Source organism: Rhagoletis pomonella, unplaced genomic scaffold (genome assembly GCF_013731165.1).
Source record: "Rhagoletis pomonella isolate Grant_MI unplaced genomic scaffold, Rhpom_1.0 Rhpom_scaffold_00010, whole genome shotgun sequence".
NCBI lineage: Eukaryota > Metazoa > Arthropoda > Insecta > Diptera > Tephritidae > Rhagoletis > Rhagoletis pomonella.
Window position 1 is genome coordinate 6,448,644 of NW_023458564.1, and position 22,296 is coordinate 6,470,939.

General features: G+C 37.0%; 1 protein-coding gene across 3 annotated transcripts; it reads right to left on the reverse strand.

Moving 5' to 3' along the window:
• Positions 1–13,946: 13,946 nt before the first annotated feature.
• LOC118745969 (nuclear distribution protein nudE homolog) lies at positions 13,947–17,272 on the reverse strand. Of its 3 annotated transcripts, none has more exons than XM_036479658.1 (7): positions 17,170–17,272; positions 16,377–16,602; positions 16,154–16,307; positions 15,816–16,089; positions 15,378–15,641; positions 14,764–14,870; positions 13,947–14,437 (listed from the first exon to the last, which is right to left on the reverse strand). In XM_036479658.1, the coding sequence occupies exons 2-7, from the start codon at positions 16,454–16,456 to the stop codon at positions 14,021–14,023; spliced, it is 1,296 nt and encodes a 431-aa protein (XP_036335551.1). In that variant the 5' UTR covers positions 16,457–16,602; positions 17,170–17,272; the 3' UTR covers positions 13,947–14,020. The 3 variants fall into 3 exon arrangements, with proteins under 3 accessions (XP_036335551.1, XP_036335552.1, XP_036335550.1); XM_036479659.1 differs by having other exon boundaries at positions 14,764–14,855; positions 16,377–16,628; XM_036479657.1 differs by having other exon boundaries at positions 16,377–16,628.
• Between the last annotated feature and the right edge of the window lie 5,024 nt (positions 17,273–22,296).

The window sequence follows — 22,296 nt, forward strand, 5'->3', positions numbered from 1 at the left end:
TTCCTTTGAGGAATAAGATATTGAACAGTGTTATAGAGTTAGGATACAGTTAGGTTACAAGATAAGGATCATTTTGTTACATATAGAAGCAAGTTTTGTCACCCATAAACGTTTTCAGAAGCAACCCGATTGAATTTTTTGAGCTTCTCTTTACACCAGTGCCAGGCAAAATACACACGCACAAAGCACACTTAGCCCACATTTGCTCGCGAGGCTACTAGCTGTCTGGCACAACTTTACGCCAATCCACATGAGCCTTTTTTTGAGCTCCGGTCAAATTGTGTGGAATCCAACGACTGTAAACTTTCTGTACTACTAAATGCGCAGTACCTCACATGCCGATCCATCTGAATCATTTTTCGCACAGCATCGATGTTTACTGCAACGACAGCAGCTGATCGAACGACCTTTGCGGAATTCGCTGACGTGTCCACAGTGGTTTCTGGCGGGTGCTTCATTGCCAAAACCTATATGAAGCCGTTCAGAACTTTGTTCTTGAGCCGCACTTATAATCTTAAAAACTCATCGTACGAAAATTTTCACGATAAAATTCCAGCCAGCTCGAAAACGCCCTATCTCAGAAAACTTTTCCAAGAACGCCCTATTTCAAAATTTGGTTGAAAAACGTCCTATCTCAGAATTTGATTGAAGAATACCCTATTTCAAAATTTGGATGAAGAACGCCCTATCTCAGAATTTGATTGAAGAACGCCCTATTTCAGAATGCGGTTCAAAAATTTGAAAGTGGCGTTGATTTTTGGAAATCTGTTTTGTTGAAGAAAATACACGAAAATACACAACACTATCAACAAAAAAATTTCCAAAAGTCAACGGTATTTTATTTACACTTTATTATACTAGAATTGAATGAGCCATAAAACTGCATACTGGGGTATTCGACCGTCACAGGTGGGACATTTGTACAGTTAAAATGTTCTTTCTTTTTTAAATTTAAGTATAAAGTACTCAACAATTATACATTTTGATAAAGCACTTGAATTATGAATCGAAAATTATTTGACAGTACTTTCAAGCAATCTATTTGAAACTCACTCAAAAACATTTACTTAGAACGTGATTTCTAAACGTAAAAAAGGTAATAAAAATGCATTTAAAGCTTAAATTTGTTATTTTTTGGATTCAAAATTTTTACAAATGTCTTATCCACACGTTTTTGCACTAAGGATCAGTTTCTCATGGAGCCTCCTTATTGTGAGGTTTTGATTAAACTTTGTTGAATTTTTGTAGAAAGTTTGAAACTTGGATTTATATGGTTTTTGTAATAGAACGAAGTATATTTTTATAAAAACATTATTAAATTTAAGTTAATTAAAATAGAGCAAAAAATAAATACATACATCAATTATATAAATAGGCAATCATGTTCCCTTTACACCCCTTTTACGGCTAAACTATACTTCTAAGGTATAAACAATTATATATCATTAGAAAGGTATTTTGATGCTGATGTGCAGGCAATTTTTAAAATTTCAAATTAGTTTAAAATAGAGCGAAAAAATCAATTCAAAAGTCACACCAATACCAATACCATACATGTACATGGTTGGGGCGGAAATGCCTCCTAAATGTATGCTTTAATATTGATACTGAATTACATAAACGTGCTAAGCAGCAGATTAGGAATAAGATGTATGTATGCATGTACATGAATAGATTAGACTCAAACAAGGAAGAAGGTAAAGTTGAGTATGGAGAAGAAGAAAGGGATAAAGCAAAGATTAACAGAAGTAAGAGAAACCGAAACATGAAGACAAAGAGGAAGGTAAATTTAAATTCTTAATAGTCTACATATGTAATCGCAAAGATGTGGGGGAATATGTAGATGGAGAAAAGAACGAAGATAAAGATCTGGTTAAAAGTCAAGGAAATGATAAATATAAAAATTAAAAGGTAAAGATATAAAAACTAATATCTATAGATAAAGGTAGAGACAAAGACAGAAAAAGAAAGAGATACAATTGAAGAACGACATGTTAAGTTGTTTTATGTTATGTTATGTTTTGTTATGTTGTGTTATGTAACGTTATGTTTTGCTATGTTACGTAATGTTATGCTATGTTATGTAATGTTATGTAATGTTATGTTATCTTATATTATGTTATGTTATGTTATGTCATGTTATGCTATGCTATGTTATGTCATGTTATGTTACGTTAAGTTATGATAGTTTATCTTATTTTATATTATGTTAAGTTGTGTTATGCCGTGTTATGTTATATCAAGTTATGTCATGTTATGTTATGTTATCCTATGTTATGTTAAGTTATGTTATGTTGTGTTGAGTTGTGTTATGTGGTGTTGTTATGTTATTTTATGTTATATTCTGCTATGGTGTGAAACGTATTTCACCGCAATTCAGCTCAATTAACTCAACTCGGCTCAGCTCAGCTCACCTCAGCTCCCCTTAATTTAAAAGGTTGAATTTCAACCGCTGGGCGAACACTAGTAGTAAAAATTTGTCAATATGTGGCTGTCGCATAGTTATGATAAGCAATATATTTGGCTGAATAAATAATAATAATAATAATAATAATGATAGATTACACATATGTTAGTGTTTGGCCGAACTTCTCCTCCGATTTGTGACGTGCGCCTTGATGTTGTCACACAAACTGGAGGGACCACCTACAGTTTTACGCCGACTCCGAACGGCGATTGTATTCTGCCGAGGGACGACCGCTGTTTTTTCTATATTTTTTTGCGATGTTACTTTGACCAGGGCTTGAACCCAGGTGCTGCGTAGTGGAAGCGCGCATTGCTTACCACTACACCAGAGCGGCTGAATAAAGAATTTCATAAATAAAAAACTTCGAATTCATGTCTACATGACTATGTACATACATATGTACATATGTACGTATGTACATTGGAAGACAATTAAATAACACCGCATTTGAGAATCCAACTCTGTAGGTTACACATATATACATATGTATATTTTATTTATTGTATCGCATTACATAATGTTGTTGTATTATTGAAATTACAATTCAAAATAAAATCTTACAAAAATAAATTTCATTAAAGTACTTGTACTCATACAAATTAAATAGTTTTCAGATTCATTTTTAAGAAATATAAATATGTATGTATTCTTAGCTGCTGCATAGAAACTTTAATAAAATTTAAGCTTACTAAATATGAATGCATTAAACTAAAATACGTACTTAATTACTGATGAATGCTTAAAAAAATCGTATGTATGAAAATAAAAGTTACGTAAAAAATTAAACTGGCAAAATGGGCGGTATATACGGTATCGGTAAGTGCGGTGAGGGCAACAATAAACGCGTATAAGATGAACATTATTAACTAGTGTTTATTTTGTTTAAGAGATTAAGGGACTGATCAGCACAGTTATGATCGCGGAGCCAAATATTCTAATGACCTTATTCATAAATAGACTTAAAAAGGACATGTAAGGACATTTTCATAAATTCTATTTAGGAAGTATTTCAACCTATTTTTATTTTTTATGAATTTAGCTGTTAGAATTTTTAGAATTGTCGTGTGCAAACTAAATATTTTAGACAGATAAATAAATCTGGTACTTGAGGTCAAAATAATTTCGTAAAATATATAAAAAAAAACATACCCTCTTGTTCAGAAGATTATCGCTCGCTTAGATTGAGGCTTAGAGTGCGGAGTCAACTTTTTATGAAAGCTCATATTTTTATATAGGACAGAAATGGACTCGAAAATGGTTAAGATACTTGTTTTATTTCTTCCCATTTACATTCAATTAAAGGAAAATTTGCTAAGTGCAAAAGAGACACCGAAAATCCGATAAGGCCAACATAATACGAAATCTTTTAATAAAGATCGAATCCTTCTGATTTGTTGGGAGTTTCGCTTTGCTTTAAACACACAAAATGTTGTATTCAAAGTTTTTCGAAATACTTGAACAAAATGGCTAAACGATTTTTTTTCCTCTCCAGTAAAATTTGTAAAAATTGGCTTAGTAACTTTTCACTTTAAGCTAGCATTATACGAAATGTCCTATAGCTTAATTTGACAGGAAATATTTTTAATTAATTAAAAACTATTGGCAATTAGCGCAACGCTGCGTTTTGTAGAGGAAGAAATTATCTACTTACATAATTACAGTGGTAAGTACTATGCCGCGGTTAATCACTTTAATCGATAATCGATTGTTAAATTGAATGATTCGTTTTTTTTTTTTTTTTTTTTTTGTATGAAATATGTATGAACGGAAATTTGTGTTGCTCATACGCCAAGTGTCGGAGCGTTTGATCAAACGTAATAACAGAATACACCAACAATCGATAACACGAAAGTAATTAGTCGCGGCGTACTACTAACCACTTTAATTATTTGGATAACTGCTTTCTCTACAAAACGATATTTCTGCCATCTTGATATGATTAACGAGAAAAAAAACCTCCAGTTATATGTAATAGCAGCGACGCGCTAATTGCCAATAGTTTTTTAATTAATTTAATATATGTATTTTCGGTGGAATTAAGAAATGTTCCATTTCGCAATTTTAATCAGCATAATATTCCGATGAAAACTGCATGTCATTCATCCGATAGAGAGTCGAATCGTATCGAAAATTTAGAGTCATTGCCTAAAATTTCCACTCGACTAGTGTATTAAAACGGAAGAACTTGGCAGCACTGCATAGTTTTCGACAATTTTCGTCGTTTACTTATTTCAGCACGACAGTAGACAATGCTAATGTTGTCGAGTCGTACAATTCAGCCTAATTTACGACTTACGCAATGAGGCTGATTATATTAATAAAAAATTACCCTGACCTTCAAAATGACCAAAGCGAAAATTTTAATATTTGTCTTTTACGGTTTTTTTTTTTTAACGGCATGTAATGAATTCATAAAAAAATTAAAATGCGTTTTTCGGTTCCTGCGGCATTGGAAATGGATTCCTCGACGCAAGAACAGCAAAAATTTGTGGTTAAAACTTTTTTAAAAGTTCACTGTAAACTATTTTCAGGTCAAAAAAGGAAAAAGAAATGTAAAACCCCTCCCTTTGATGGCCATTTGGAAGGTCAAGCAAATTTTTTTATCCAACGAAACTATTTTCCCTGAACTCTCTATATCAAAAGCCTTAAAACGCAATTGAATTTTTTCCGCCAGCTGCTCTCGTTCGCGAGATATTAAAATTCGTTACGAAAAAAGTTCAATCTCCACACTGTGCGGCGCTATTGAGATTTATTCGAACTCGCTATGGGCGCCAGAGTTGTATGCCGCTATTGGTCGCTATTTGTTTAGCTGTTTTGTATGCAAAATGAAAGGATAAGGATGTTAGGATGCACTAACTTGCCCTTTCGTTACATATTGGGTTTCGCATATTTTTTTTCTTAGTATTATATATATATATATTTTTTTTTCAAATACATTTTCAACTTATACGAACAAGTCAACTACGTGTTTATGATCGGGCTTTATATGTACGTATTTAATGTCATAATTGAGAGTTTTTTGCTCATTTACTGAAGTAGATATCATTACTGTTTTTTTTTTGCTTTTTTTTTTTTGAGTGTTTGGTTTCTGCACCTCCTTCTAAAACTGTGCAGTCATTACTAATATACGACTAATAATCAACTGCTAAATACATTTTTGTGTATAGTGTTTGCAGTATTTTTATGTATGTACTTGCTTATCGAAGGGTTGGGCTGTCTTTTAAAGTTTTTAATAGTGGATGTAATGATTATTTTGCAGTTAAGAGTAGAGTAACTCGTTTTTTGTTTTTGTTTTTGTTTTTGTTTCGATTAAATTGTCTTACTCTGCTGCTTACTTTGTAAAATCACTGTACTATATTAAATACACATATTAAATATCATCAGCTATGTAGTTTAGCTGTCGCTTATGAACATTAAATGCTCATTTCTCGAAAACTTAAAATTAATAACATTTTAATTACCCGCAGTTTGCTCCATTTGCATATTAACTGTTTCACAAAACAAATACATATTTTGATAGTACTTGAGATAAGAGCATACATATGTACACACATGTGCATAAATATTTAAATACTTGTAGAAAAATAGGTTCTCTTCATTTTAATAAACTTGCTTACGTCTCGGTTGTAAAAAAATCGTGCATTTAATGTTATTGATCACTCGCTTTGAAGCAAAAAAATCATACGCAAAATACTTTCGTGTTTACAATAATGCTTTTCTAGGCCATTTAGCGCAAATTGTATATATATAGTAGTTGAATACAAGTTTAAATCAATGGTTAGAAAAAAAAACAACTCATAACAACTCGTTCGACGATTTCACATTTCATGTCTCTTATTCTGCGTGTGCTAATTATTAAGTATTTATAGCCAATACAAGGACTACAATATAAATTAACGCATTAAGGGAATCCAAATTTTCACCCGTTAGATATCTCAAAAACCATAGAATGTGTATGTATACTGATGTTTGCGGTTCGTTCTTCGTGGATATGTGACCAAGTTGTGTGTTATTGATAGTCTGTATATACTTTCAATATAATAATGCTAAGATGTGTTTTGAGGAGTATCGGGAAGCTTTTTTTAGTCTGTTGTTAAGTAATAAGGCTTATGCAGTATATTCATTGTTATTTCGCGCCTCTATTTATTATCAACATTACTCTCTTCATATACATACATACGTCGATTTATACACACTTGCCTTAAACGCATCTCTGTATAAATTAGCGAGCATTTTTTACGTACATACCTATGTGTATGTAAATTTTTTTTAACCGCTACATATACCAGAAATGAATCATTTCATTCTAATTTTATTTTTGTAGATACTAAATAAACACCGTTGGGTAATAACATTCAATTATCCATAAGTGGTTGTACAGTTATGCTGTGTGTATAAATAGTTGATGTTGTTGTTGTAGTAGTTGTTGATGTTAGAAACGTTGCTGAGTTGCAACCAAGTGGTTGTCATTGACGCGGTTGCACCATAGAACCATTCTCCCGATAGGTCTTGAGCTTTGTCTCCATGGCCTGCAAAAGAAAGAGAAATAAGGATGCAAATATTTTAAGGAATTTTTCACAGTTATTTGAAAAAAAAAAATGCAAAATGAACGCATCCGGCCTGAATAGGCATCGAATAATATAACGCTTCAAGGGTTCTTAATTAATTTAAACATGGGGATAGCCTTTGATGAATATACATAATAACATTTAAGTTTATTCTTTTGTTACATTTTTAATCAGATGTTTGGAAACTTATGATAAGCAAACAGGGGGCAAAATTTCAGGTCCTTATAGCCAGTTACACGAAAGCAATTTAAGTGAAAAATGATTTATGTTTTCTTGAATTTTATCGAGCCTGAAAATTCCCGTTGCCGTTGTAATTTTAATTATCGCTTTTATCATCGCTTCGTTCCCATATTCGCATTATTTAAAAAGTATTGAAATGACGAAGAGAAGTTATCGAAAACAAAAAATAAAAGTTGCGGTGTTTGGCGTTGTTAGTCTTGGAGTTGAATTTCGAATAGTTTTGTTATATTAACGAAAAAGCAAAAAATGGCGAGCACTGAATTTTAGTTTTCAAGTTCAAGTGAGGATGGTGAAAAAATGAGCATAAATAAACATCGTAGCATGTTACGACTAAAAAGATTTTCGAACATACCATCGTGGCCACGCAAACCTTTCCACCACTTTTTTTTCATTTGATAGAATTTTGGAAATAAATTAATTAAAAATATAATTCAAACCGCAACAAAAACTATGTAAATAAAAGTTTTGAACTATCTTTAAAAAAAGTTATTAATTTACGTAACTATAGCAAATTAAAAAAAGTGATGGTAAGTAAGGTTTGCGCGGTCACGAGTGTACTTTGTATTGAAAAAATTCGTGAAAACGTTAGCAAAAAAATTATTAAAAATCAACGGTATTTTGTAGCCACTTAACACTTGCTCTTTACCGACTTAAATTTAATACGAATGCTAAGAAAATGCATAAAAAGTTTGAAATTTTAGATGAAAATTTGTTTAACTTTTATAATTTTTGTACATGGTTTGTATGGCGTTCGGTGACCATTCGTCCCAATTTTGGCGGCACAGTACCGATCTTAAGAAAATTGTCCCGCTGAATATTTTTTAAAAGTCGGGACGTATAAGTCCCTTGATTTTTCATATTTGAACCGATTAAGTCCCGATTTTCAGTGTTTTCTTTATTAATTTGATAAGAGTCTCTCTGCACTCTCGCCCAAAAATAAATTTTCGTACAAACGTGGTAGAGCACATAGCAGCATCCTTATTTTCTATGATTTTTGGTTATGTATTGAGGTTATCATTTCTTCAGAATATTTTGGACCACCTTAACCGATTCCCATAATTATTTTTATTTAAAGGAAAGGTTGTACCTCAGAACTGGTCCCATACTAATTTGGTTTAGGTCCGTTCATTGGATCTTAAGAAATTTACGGTTATCTTAAATTTTTATATTAAAATTGAAGTCGGTTTTGTTTTTTGCTTAAAAATCACTCGTATAATTCCTTGTTGTTTTTTTTTTGTTTTTAAATGAAACGATTATATATATATATTATATAGTGAAATTATAAAAAAAATACTAATTCCTTCAAAAAATAATAATAGATATGAAAAATATGTTGTAGATACAGTGGCGGAAATATAAATTGGGAAAAGACATATTTTAGCATTCCTTGGCGATTATTTAATGTTTATCATTTTATTGTCTAACAAAGACCATGTATTTCAAAGTTTCAAACTTTGCACAAAAAGCAAAATTCGACGTTTTATCAAAATTTTGAGCTCTTTAATTAGATTTCTCCGAAACATTCCGAGTAGGCAGTTTTGTAGCCCATTCAATTCAAATGGCAAGTTTTAAGTAAGTACCTTCGACTGACCGTAGATTTTTGGTAATTTTTTTTTTTTGGGGAAAATGTTGCTAATTTTTTCTATATAAAAAGTTTTTGAACATACTTTGTATGTCGAATATGAAAACTGAGAGAAGAGAAAATAAATCACTTTTCACTTAAATTTCTGGTGAAACCGACAGTTAGCCACTTAAATATAGGAGTTATATCATAGAAATTCATATCTGAACAATCACTAGTATGGGAATATTTCCCCTACCTTGTAGACTCCATAATATAGAGCAATAATCTTAATGATTTTTTCAGTAAACCTTGTATGATTGATAAGATAGATATCTCACAAAATTGCTTGGCTTTGGCTGCCTAAAGAAAGGTTACATGACGAAAATTCATATCTGAACAATCAACTGTTAAATTAAGAACATTTCGTTTTAGGAGCTATAATTTATATAGTGGCCTGATTTTCATTGTACATTCTCTGTTCGTGATAAGTGAAAAGGTGCGAGATTTCATATTCTTAGCTGCTTAAGTGGAGGAGTTGCAACCCAAAATCTTTATTTTTTAACAACCAATGTAGGACGGCTCTCTGTTGTAGTTGATTGAAATTATTAAATATTACATTATAAAAAGACACCGGTGTACGAAATTTCGGTTATTACCCGACTTTTCCTATATTCAAATGCCATCTATTCTTAGCCCACTACTAATACCAAGTTTCCACTAGGCATTGGAATGACAAATGGTTTGTGCCATTAAGAAAATGCCATAGTGAAGATTTTTATTGAAATCGATTCAAACATTTTCAACGCCTTGCTTTAATTGCCTGAAAAGAATAACTGTACCGAGTTTGTTTGAAAAATCGATAAAAGTAGTTACTGCGCTCACGAGCAAAATGGAAGTACCAAGCGCAGAAGGACCTGTCTGCACTCGTATTGAACAACTAGCACAAATCCACAAAGGAAAGATGCAATGACGAAGTTCTTTGTCTCGGCGGTTACAGCGGTGCTCATTTGTATGTACATATGTATATGTGTAATTATAAGTAAGAGCTGCCAAACTCATTTTCCAAAAGGTTATCATAATCAGATTTCCTTCTTAGGGCCCTTTGCACCATGTCTAGTTAACACTAAGGGCCAGTTTTTCAGTGCACGGCCGTGGTTTGAAATAAGTTTAAACGCCCGATCTGGCTGGTTTAAACTAAGATCAGCCAATCAAATGTCAGCCAGCTGCTTAATTTAAACTCAGTTTACTTAATCTAACTTTTTTTAAACTGGCACTAAAAAACTGGTCCTAACTGGAGAAAAAACATCCAGTTAAAATAATGCGACTGCTTTATCGATCACATGTTTGACATTTGCTGCCAAAACTTGGATTTGCTCAATCCTTATCCATTCGTCCTCAAATATACTAGCCAGAAATGCGACTGCTTTATAAAAAAAGAGAACCATTTTGAAATATGAGTGTTTTTACTATCTATAAATTAATTTATGCAACCTCACATACGTGGTTTTGCATTATCTTGATGCGCGGTTTTGCATTTTGTTGATACGCGGATTTGTACTTTAAACGACGATATGTACTTATCGTTACCTGAAATGACGTAAGACGTCAGAAAGACGTAAGAAACATCGTCGCTGAAATGCAAAAATTCACAACTAAAAAAAAATTCAAAATTCACTTTTTGATCGATATGAAGCATTTAATCGAATTACAACTCCCCATATCGTTTTATGAAAAAAAGAAATTGTTAGTCACGACTTTTTCCATTTCAGTGACGATATTTGTTACAGCATTTTTCATTTCAGGTGACGATATCCTAACCCTTTCCGGCCTGAATCAAATTGGGTGGGGCTAAAACTTTTTTGATGGCGTATTATTTTGGTTGAGATTTAAATATGAACTGCTATAAATTAAAAACGTCTAGGACTTCTTGTTTTGCCATTATGAAATGTTGCTTGTAAATGTTTACAAAGTTTCCTAACGAAAACCAAGAAAATTTTCAAGGTTTGATGCTTTTTAATTTAATACTTTAATTTTCTTTAATAAATTTTAAAACCTAAACCATTTTGTTTAAAAAAAATATAATTTATTATGGATATTTTTTTTAATGTTGCAGAGCCGCTTTTATCAACGTTTAAAAATTTTTGTTGCGCACAATTAGTCACAATGAAAATACGCTGAACTTCCATTAACGATCAAAACAATGCATACGGTACATAAAGAGAAAGAAATGCACTATGTCGTTGTTGTTGTTGTAGCGGCACCTCCAAGCCTCGCTTATTCCGGTTCAACCTTCAAGCATTGTCGTCAAGCTCAACAAACGGTAGGCGCAGGAAACGGGCTGTTTCAATAGCTTCGAAACAAAGGGAGAGGGGTGTCAGCTGAGTCGGGTTGAGCTGGCATATGAAGAGGTGGTTGGAGTCTCCTCCGCCACCAGAAACTGCGCCTCGCTGTGTAGGTGGTGCTGAGGCGAAATTAGAAGGCACCCAGTCGCTGTCCGGAGTGCGGCTTTCTGACAAGTCTGTAGCTTCGTCCACTGTGTCCAACTAGTCCGTCCCCAGCGACCAAACTGGTGCTGCATAATTTAGAACCAGCTGGCCAATTGCCTTGAGTGTTGCCAGCAACGTTTCCCAGTTTTTGCCCCAGGTGCTGCCGGCGTGCGACTTGAGGACCTTGTTGCGGCTCTGTGCTTTGTTGATAACTGCAGTTGGGTGCGTGGAGAAAGAGAGCAGGCTATCAAAGGTGAACCCTAAAATTTTCGGGTTGCTATCGGTATTGGTGTGCCTTCGTTCAGGTGGTAGAGTGTCGCCGTTGATTTCGTTGGGGACAGTGTTAGGCTCCTTGCAGTGAAGAAACGACAAAGGCTGGAGAGATATCCGTTTACTTTTGAGCAGAGGTTATCAATTCCATTCCCAGACGCCAATATCGAGCAGTCGTCAGCGTACGAGATCAGGGAAATTCCCTCAGGCGGTTGGGGGAACCTACAATCGATTCATATGGGTTACACTTGCGTACTTTGCACACAAAAGAGTATATAGCGATTTGAACCAACCCGCACAATTGAGGCATCACGGTCGGAAAGGGCTAATACAAACTTCCGTACAAGTGGTTAGAACGGTCGAAGTTACATCGTTATAATGTAAGGCATTCAAAGTGTACATTTGCATGTAAATTTGGCCAAGCAACTTCTGGCAACTCGATAGTTGAATAGAGGGGAACCGAGGAGGGTGTACGGGTGAACGGGGTTGAGGTTGTACGAGTCAAACGGACCTCAGATTCGGATTCAGCGGGTCGAAATACATGTCAGTGTCTGGTCAAAAGCACACACCACTATTTTTGTGCCGGTGTAATATTAGGTTGGCGCTTACACAATATGTTAAATGTTTGGCCGAGCTTTTCTTCCCAGTTGTGGCGTGCGCCTTGATGTTGTCCCAGAAAGGGGAGGGACCTACAGTTTTACGCCGACTCTCAACGGCGATTGTATTTTTATGAGAAGCTGTTTTTCATAGCAGAATACACTCGAATGTTTGCCATTGCCTGCCGAGAGGCGACCGCTATTAGAAAAACTTTTTATGATTAATTCTTTGATGTTGTCGGAAACTAGGCTCGAACCCAGGCTCTGCGGAATGGTAGTGCGCATTGCTAACCACTACACCACAGCGGCTACTCAATTCTATAAACAGTCAGTTTTCAAACAAAAAAAATGTGAAAAATTTGTTGCGAGCTTCATGTTGCCAACAAGTTGCAAGCTTTTTCACCATTATTACTTTTTCTTCTTGGCTATTCGTTTTCGTCTCAATAAAACGAAAAAGGTGCGTATTTCATACAACGTTTTTAAGGAAGATTTTCCGTATTTGTGGCGGTCACAGGTTTTTTCGCGAGTGTCGGGAAAAAATTTTGATCCCGTCCCGCCCGCAAAATTTTTAAAAACCTTCCCGATACAACTCATCCCGGCCATTTTGAAATCAGTACCGTGAGTCTCGCGGGTTCCGATATCACGCGCCCATCTCCAGAACAGAGTACTACTTTGTTGTGGAATTTCACACTTACATACATAAATATTTCACAGAAAAAGTTTGTATGCATTTTGCCAGCTTTTCCGCGTGCACCTGGAATAGAATACTATGCTTTCAAGCTATTGAATTCCATTCACTGCTACTACAAGAACTTGGTTTACAAATCCAGTTCGCTATTTTTGACATTCAAATGTAAAGTGGACTATAAAAAGGTGATTTGAAATTGTTGCTGCCGACTCATTTTGTGTCTACAACGGTAATAGGGTGATTATTGCACAAAGCACATGAGCCTCGCCATCCAAATGGAATGGATCATAGCCATCTAACAAAAAAAAAAAAAAAAATCGCTAGATCTCTTCAAAACTTTCTATAATTTCTTCTTTTTTTTGAACTATCAATCGCTAATGCTATGGAAACCTTTTTTTTGTAACTGTGTCGAAATACCAACTTTAACCGTTCCCACGACAGTCGGGTCTACGTAACCGGAACGACCCAGATTTATATCTGGCCAAGGACTGTCACTCCAGCAACACTCCCCAAAAAGTCTTTGGGGAATTTGTATGCTGCTACAACAACAACAACAACAACAACCAACTTTAACGAGGTATGTATTAGCATGTAATAAATATTTTTTCATTCCATTTTATTTTAGCTTTGTTCGCTATGCAAATAACTTGTACAAGCAAGTAAAGTAGAGATTTCAAAATTTGGAAGTAGCTGTTATCTAGCGCAAGTCGTTGTCTTGTAGCGCCTTCTCAACTCTGTCACGATTACCTAATCTTTTAAAAGTTGCCGTCAAACTCAACTTACTCGACTCGAATCTAACCGTTTAGATTGGCGGGGGCTCCGAATGAATAACTTCCCTTTTGTCGGTGCTGCTAGAGTGCGAGTCCTTGTACGGCGTAGGCACAATTAGTAGACAATTTTTTGGCACGTCGATTTCGACTCGTTTCCCCCAACTCCACAACAAATCGGTTTTAAATGTTAGCTTCACCTTCGCCGGCTTCAAAGTGCACAAAAATAGCATGAATACTATATGTATTATAAAAAAAAAAACATATACAACTTTTATTGTACCAAAAACGTATTAAATGCATTTCGAATACGGAAAAAATAAACAAAAAAACAAAGGCAAAACTAATAATGTATAGGATGTAATGTAATAATCTTAATTTAGTTCATTCGGTTTCGGAATATTTGTAATTGTTGTGCGTGGAGGTGTTTTTGTTGAGTTCAGGAAATTTCCATTTCCCCCACTCATGCGCTCTGCAAAGCGCTTAAAAACATTTGTACCAAAGTTTAGACTCGAACTACTACGACTTGTGGTACGACGCAGAGAAACATCAGCGACGTCGGCATCGTATTCAGCGCAAGAGTTGTTTGTGGAGCTGGAGGTCATGGTAGCATTTGTATCGACAGAGTTATTGCTGCCAAATGTGCTCGTAATACTTCGTCTAAGGCGACCTACACCATCAGCCACAGGTGTGGAGGCACTACTGCTTGTAGAATCGGCAGCAGCAGCAACGGTACGATCACAGATACAACGAAATCTTTCACATTGCGAACATAAAAGTGTCTTATCCAACTGGAAGAGAACACAGAAACAATGATGCCACATTGCGTTGATTCAAGCGATAGATGAGTTAGAAGTAATGTTAGCGTTTTCAGTAAACAGTAAAAAGTAGTAAGAGAGGAAGTGTGAACACGAACGAAAATTATGGAATACAGTTCAAACTGTTAGTAATTAGATATGTACCTTAGAATAAGTTACTTGAAGCCTTGCGGCTTTCACAAAATGAACGCTTGTTAGAATATTTGCAAAGACATTAATACAAGTATGCAAATTTACCGAACTACAAACTGCCTAAGGATAATGTTAAAACTATTGTTTGAATAATGATTTAGACTTACATTTAATTTCCGCAGCATGTCTGCAACTATGTTGAGTGCTGTTGTTCGAGAGCCTGGCGTCATTGCATTGCCATTGAGTAAGTTAGAAGAATCTGAAAAGGGTTTTTCTAAATTTGAGTTATAGGCACAAATTCAAAGACATTATAGTACTAGGCATATAATTTATACTTGTACAATTATAAAAAATGTATGTCTACGGACGCACACAAACAACACAACTACTTATTCGTTAACGTTTTGCACATAATACATATACAAAAAAAAATACAAACTAGTTTAATCCATCGTATAACGTTTAGAATATAAGATTCTGCTAGTTCTCTATTATATTTGTATTTATTGAAATCATAATTGCAAATCGCGCATTAAAAGCAAATTTTTTCATTACTTCATAGATCAATTTCTTAAACAATAATTGTTTTATAAAAATTAGATGTTGAAGTACATTGTCATTTACAGTATTAGGCTTAAAAGTAGTGGGCAGATGTTTGTGTGGTACAGCTCAATACATTAACAAAACGTTTTAGTTTTTGATCTTTTAGATTTAGGTTTTGTTTTAAACCTTATAAATTTTATTCCACATTTTCTAGATCGTAATACACCTAAAATCTTACTTTTCAAAGAATGTTGTTCACCATAATTGGGTATAACTGTTGGACTGTTGCTCAAAGTATTTGTAAGGCTGGTATTGTTGAGACTGATGTTATTGAGAGTGGTACTAAGACTGGTATTATTAGGGCTGATGGTATCATGGGTGTTATCGCCTTTGTTGACAGTGCCATTTAGTACAGCTGTGGACTGTGTTGTCGTTTCTGATAAATTACTAACTGAACCACTTAGAGGGTTACGCGTTTTTACATTCAGTTCTTGTTTTAAATCTAAAATAAGAAAAAAGTAAATTTAATAACACCAAAAAAAGGGCGTATTTTATGATAAGCTTTCTGCTAAACCTGTTGGAATAAAGAGTGTGTACAGATTACAAGCTTGTGTCTCATATTGTTAAGTTTTGTACATATGAATATGAACAATTAGATTATTTACTCCGTTTTTACCTCTTGTTTCATCCATGAGTCTCTGTAGCTTCTCCTGCAGCATTTCTTTTTCATCTACCTCCATTTCCAGAAGTGCATTTTTCTCATAAGCTTTGTCCAACATTGTTTCGAAGTCGGCAATGCTTTCGTTGAGTATGCGATGCGCCCGTTCTAGGTCATCATTCTTTTGTTCCAATTGGCGCAGGTACAATTTCAGCGTATCACGCTCGTTTCTCAAATTTTCCAACTGTCTTTCTGTATTGGCCAACTCAATGGCATGAGATTGTAATTTGAGCTGCAACAAAAATCGATGTAGTTAACAAAAAATAATAAAAAAATTTTAACTCAAAGGACAATACCTTCAAGGATTCATTTTCCTTCTCTAGTGAAGAAAGTGTCGATCTGAGATCTTTGATTATACTCTGTTTCTGTTCAAGTGTAGCATCCATTTCTGCCTCCATCTGTCGCGACTGCTCCACGTACTCGTCGTATTCTTGTTTCACATCTGTCCATCTATTATCCAAAAAAATTTCGAAAGATAAATAATAGTTATATAAGTATTATACTATAAAATATGTTTACTCTTTGTGGTAAAGCTTTGCGCGCTCCTTCCAATACCGACATTCATCCTCAACGCTATTAAACATCGGTGGCGACTCCATCGCTGTTTTATGTTCTGTTAATTCGGGAAATCTAATTAAAACTTCCTGCTGCTATGAAATGCCACTCTCAGTCGGTTTGACGATCTTATTTCCTAGTTCTTCTCACAATTTTTTCACCAAAAAATGTTAAAGCCCCTTTCTTTTCACTATAGAAAAATCAAAACACAAGTTTCTGTAAATAAAATAAATAGCGAAAAATCAATTAGTTAAAAAATCGTAAATTTCCCCCATTTACAATTGTATTTTTCATAAAGCTGGCATACCATCGATGGTACTATCGATAACATCGTTGGTTGTCTACAACACTCAATGGTTTGAGTCGCTCAAAAAAAAAAAAAAACAGGCTACAACACAAACATGTTCATTAAGTTTTTTGAACAAAAATAAGTGGCTGATATATGAGTTGAGATGCTTAAGTTATATATCTCAAATTACGGTTGGACCATTGATGGTTTGCTAAAACTATCGATATTATCAAAAATATCGTCGGAAACAACAATCGACGGTTTGCAAAACCTAATTTTTCATATTGACGTCCACGGCGCCGTCGGCGCTGGCGACAAAACGAAAGTGACGACTGCGGAAAGCTTCGAACGACGAAGGCTAGTGTCCAATGAAATCATCGTTCACTTTTTCAAAACTGGATTTTCCACTTTCCACTTACAGCAACTATAAAAACTATCCAAAAATTTAAAACTACACAATTCACTTACATTTTGAAAATAGTCTTGTAAAATACTGCTCGCTTGTTTTCGGAAAATATGCAAAATAAATGTGCGACGAAATTCGTTAAAAATTGTGTTTGCACCAAAATGCCAAAACTGTAATACAGCATTGCCAGCAGGAACCAAGACACGCTCCTCGCCAGTTGAAGAGTTGCAAGGATTAGTAACAAAAATTTAGAACAGGTAATAGCACTACAAAAATAAAAATTTCCAAGTATTTTGGTTTTACGGCATGAGTTCAAAAACTCTGAGGAACACCTAAAGAATACTGACCTTTGAGCTAGAGAAAAACAAAAAAGTGAGCGTGGACCGCCCCCTTTTCCGGATTTTAACGGCATATTTTTTTTGGTGCAAATTGACAGTCAAAAAACGCACTAGGGCAAAAGAGAAGGCACGCCCCTGTTGCGCACTTTTCGCCACAATTATAACGAGTTGTCCCTTCTTGTTATCTACGTTCTTTGGTTTAACGTGGAATTTTCAACATTTTCTTGTATTTCGAAAAGTATTGAACCGACTTTCTAAATATGGACACTGTTGGAAAGGTGATTGAAGGGCCTTTCATTCGATATATATATCTATGTATATACTGTATACACATTGCGAGAAAAGGTAAAAAACGAAATTATGGACATTTTTTTATAAAAATGTATGTTTTGCTTTAAAAAATACTTAATTAACTATATCAACAGATATGTTTATCAGAAAGAGCACCAAAATACCGTTAACTTGATATATGACTTGTAGTAAAAAATTCTTGTGGACATCACATTTGACTAAATATATATATAAAAATATATTTTATATGAGAAAGGAAAAGGGCCGCAGGCGAAAATTTGGAATAAAAAATCGCGCGATAGAAAATCTTACTCTCTTTAGTTTTTACAAAAATTTAATTAAAATTAAAAAAATACTAAAGAAATATATACAAATCATTTTTTTAATCACCTTATTTATTATAAGATTGAATTGTAGAATTAAATGGGTAATTAATTAATACGCTATCCACAGTATTTTTGCGTAGAATTCCATTTTGCGTAGGCAGTCTTTGGCCTTGGGGATTATAACCCTCACTACGCAGAATTCTTCTTTCTGTGTTGCCAAATAAAAGGGGCAGAACACCTTTTGCAGAGAACACCTTTTTGCGTAGGCGGCCTTCAGCCGCGCTTAGGGATTATAACCCTCACAACGTAGAATTCTCCTTTCTGTGTTGCCAAAGAAAAGGGACAGAACACCTTTTGCAGAGAAAACCTTTCTGCGTAGGCTTCCTTCGGCCGCGCTTAGGGATTATAACCCTCATAACGTAGAATTCTCCTTTCTGTGTTGCCAAAGAAAAGGGGCAGAATACCTTTTGCAGAGAACACCTTTTTGCGTAGGCGGCCTTCGGCCGCGCTTAGGGATTATAACCCTCAATATATTGAATTCTTCTTTCTGAACACCTTTTGCAGAGAACATATAACATTAATACAGTTTTATTATTGCACTGCTGGCAGTTGTAAATAAACCTAACTATATAAAATTATACGCCAAATTAAAGGTCTTTCCGATAAACATATTTGTTAATATAGTTAATTACGTATTTTTTTACGAAAACGATCATAGTGCAAGCTCAGATAGCTCGTGGCCCACACCGAAACCTTCCCTGTGAGAGAACAGTCCTAGTAGCGTTGGATCTGTCAAAGGCGTTTGATACCATCAGCCACTCCCCTCTACTAGAAGATATTGAGACTTCCTCGCCCCCACGAAGAGGTGCCGTGAGTTGTGTGGCGACTCTCCGCATGCCGGGCATTAGTTGGGCACTTCTTCGTTTATTCTGCCGGTGTATGAGTTTAGCCTGCTGTAATAGCCAGAGAGAAGTTGGGCTATAGTGGCGCGGGTCTCCCGAGGCAGACAAAGTTCTGTCCCGCCCACGTCGGGTGGTTGTGTGCCCAGAACAGCATTCACAGGTCAAGAGCCTACATAACTCGAGACCGACTCCCTGTGAATGCCGTTAAGGGCCTGTCGGAATGCAGTTGGTCCAGAGGTTATTTTATGAACATCTGGACTTCGTCCGACAGTTCGTAGAGGTGCCTCCTGCCGTGCTTTGGCGAGGGCTCTTCTGCAAGCAGTTGTCTATTTGAGTGACCAAGTCTGTGGTTCCCCAATAGAAACTGCTTGGAAAGCATGGTGTTATGCTCCGTTATGGGGAACGTCTGGGCCTCGCCGTGTAGATGGTGTTGGGGCAACATCAAAAGGCAACCAGTCAGTGTCCGAAGTGCCGTGTTCTGGTAGGTCTGTAGCTTCATTCACTGCATCCTGCTAGTCCCCGACGACCATACGGGTGTTGCATAGTTTAGAACCGGCCAGCCAATTGCTTTATATGTTCCCAACAACGTTTCTTTGTCTTTGCCCCAAGTGCTGCCGGCCAGCGACTTGAGGACATTGTTGCGGCTACGCACTCTGTTGACAATTGCGGTTGCGTGCGCCGAGAAGGAGAGCAGAATGTTGAAGGTTTCTCCGGGGATCTTCGAGTTCTTCACCGTCGGTATTTGAAGTCTTACCTCCTTTGTCCAGATGGTGAATAAGGTTGCCAGGGATTTTGTAGAGGAGAGGGTAAAGGTCCTTGCAATGAAGAAACGAGAAAGCTCTGCGAGATAATCGTTTTTTTTTCGAGCATAAGTCATCAATTTCATTCCCAGACGCCAACATAAGAGACAATAGTGACTCTCTATGGTGGTTGACGGAGCTTTGAAATGTAATAATTAAACAGTAGCGGGGATAGGACACCATCCTCTGGTACTCCCTGTTTAATTCTTCTCGATTTGCTGGTTTTGTCTCTAAATTTACTGACGAATGTCGACCACTCGTGGTTAAGGCCACAAGTTATCTGAGTGTTAAGTGCTGTTGTTGGGCTGTGCACTTTACGGAACCCATTCTGATGCTTCGCTGGGGTTAGGTGTTTTGTGTAATGCGGGAGTAGAAGGGCCTCTAGTGTCTTCGCTACCGGGGAAAGGAGGGTTGTCGGACGATAAGACTCTCCTTTGTTGGACGGTTTCCCCAGTTTAAGCAGTGGGACCACTCTCTCCATTTTCCAAATGTCTGGAATGATAAGAGTGACCATAGACAGGTTGAAGACCTTGGTTAAATGTTCCACTCTCGCAGGACCCAAATTTTTCAGCATCAACATGCAAATTTCCATTGGGTGAAATGGCTTTGGAGGAAAACAAGAGGCGCACTTGGTGTTGACAGTTTATGCATCCGTCTGGTCACTCAAAGTTTGGGTTTATCCGCCGGAGAATGCAGTATGAACTGTCAGCTAAAATAGCTCGCGTACCCCTCCGGGTACGACGAAGTGCGATCACCAAAAGATATTTCGACACTATCATCACTCTTCGTCGGATTGGGCCATGACTCCACGGTAGACCAAAACTTGCTCACACCAGAGGCGAAGTTGCGGGTCTTCGGATGCTCCTCGTACTTCTTCCACTTTACTAGTTGCCAAACCTCAGCGCTGAGATCCCAGATATGGGGATTTCTGGGATCGGCCTGACGAAGGTTGTCACGCTCATCACCTAGGACAGCCGCTTCGGCAGGAAAATTCGGACGGGGATCCGAAATGCATCCTACCGGAATGAAGCGGGCTGCAGCAGCAGCGACAACCCTGCGGAATTTACATTCACCTATGTGAACGTCGGTTGGTGTGGCAGTGAAGGCGCTTTCAGTAACATCCGCGAAGCCTTTCCAATTAGCTTTGAAGAAGTTGGTATAGGTTCGGTGATCCGCGGAAGCAAAGTTGGCATGTTTATCAATAGAGACTATGGGCAGATGGTCTGATTATGAGGACAGTATAGGTCGCCATGATATGCTGTTTATCAGACCATCGCTGACAATTGTTAGGTCCGGGGAGCTGCAGCAGCTGTCCATAATCCTGGTGGGTGCGTCGTCGTTCATTGTGCAGAATATCAAACCGTCTATCTGCTCAGCCAAGTGTGTTCCTCTACGATTATTCGACAGGCTTGATTGCCAAAGATCATGGTGCGCGTTAAAGTCACCAACAACCATACGGTTTTCACCTCTGAGGGCAACTGCGTGGTGCCAGGTAGCTGGTGACAGAGGGTATATATACGTTAAATATTTCGAGCTCGACATCGCCTGACCGGATAGTAATACCCGGGCATTCTAGGATGGTATGCCTGCGGTCGATGTGTGCTTCGATAAGACGATACTGCGCGGTGTTGTGCGTGATAACCGCTAGGCCACCACCACAATGTATCCGGCCCAATTCAACAGAGTTGAATTGCTGTGCAGCTTCGTCTCTTGGACCGCAGCTATTAATATTCCATGCCGGCCCATGAAGGTGGTTATCTGCTCGATCTTGCTCTGAAGTCCGTTACAGTTGAAATGTACCACCCGTGTGTGCCTTTCGAGACCAATTGTGATGCGGGGTATTAGTGCGTTGTGTTGCCTGGCGGCTCGAGAAGGTTTTACCCGACCAAGGGCTTTTGTTTCGGCGACCTAACCCCGATTGCGTACAAACTCCACCTCGGTCAGGTGCAACGCCTGTTAAGGGTGGAGTCATCTCCGCACCTGCTCGGGCCTAGCAGCACAACACCAACGCACCATCACCACGTCATGACACAGCAATAAACAACAATACGAACACTACAGACCCTACACACTGCCGCCGGCAACTCCTAGCCCCTCCGACAATCTGATCGGTTTGTCGGTCCGGAATATACCGTAACGTGACTTCAGTCAAGTGCAACTCTTGCTTTGGCTGGTGCCACTTTAGGGCGGGATTGGACGAGTGACTACGTGGACTCCTGCTGAGCTGGCCAGTCGCAAACTTCCCCCGCGACACCGCCCACCACCACCACCACAAGGCAGCACCTCCGTTTGCAGTACATACAGAGCTTCATCTGCCTCAGGAGACTCGGACGACAATAGTCCAACTTCGCTCTGGCTACACCAACAGCTTAAACTCGTACCTGAGCATATTAGTTGCAGATGTGCCCAACGAGTGCCCGGTATGCGGAAAGACACCCTACTCAGACTCAGACTTCTCTTCGCATGCCCCTAAAACCTCACTCAACTAAAACCTCACTCATCTCCCAATGGACCAACTCGATTGAAATGTCA

Bases quoted from the DNA above. Each gene is read 5' to 3' on its own strand.
- LOC118745969 (XM_036479658.1), bottom strand. From the start codon at position 16,456: ATGGAGTCGCCACCGATGTTTAATAGCGTTGAGGATGAATGTCGGTAT. The intron at 16,308-16,376 runs GTAAACATATTT...TTTGGATAATAG, and splicing joins GCAAAGCTTTACCACAAAGA to ATGGACAGATGTGAAACAAG. The intron at 14,871-15,377 runs GTAAGATTTTAG...ACTCAAATTTAG, and splicing joins TGAACAACATTCTTTGAAAA to AAAAACCCTTTTCAGATTCT.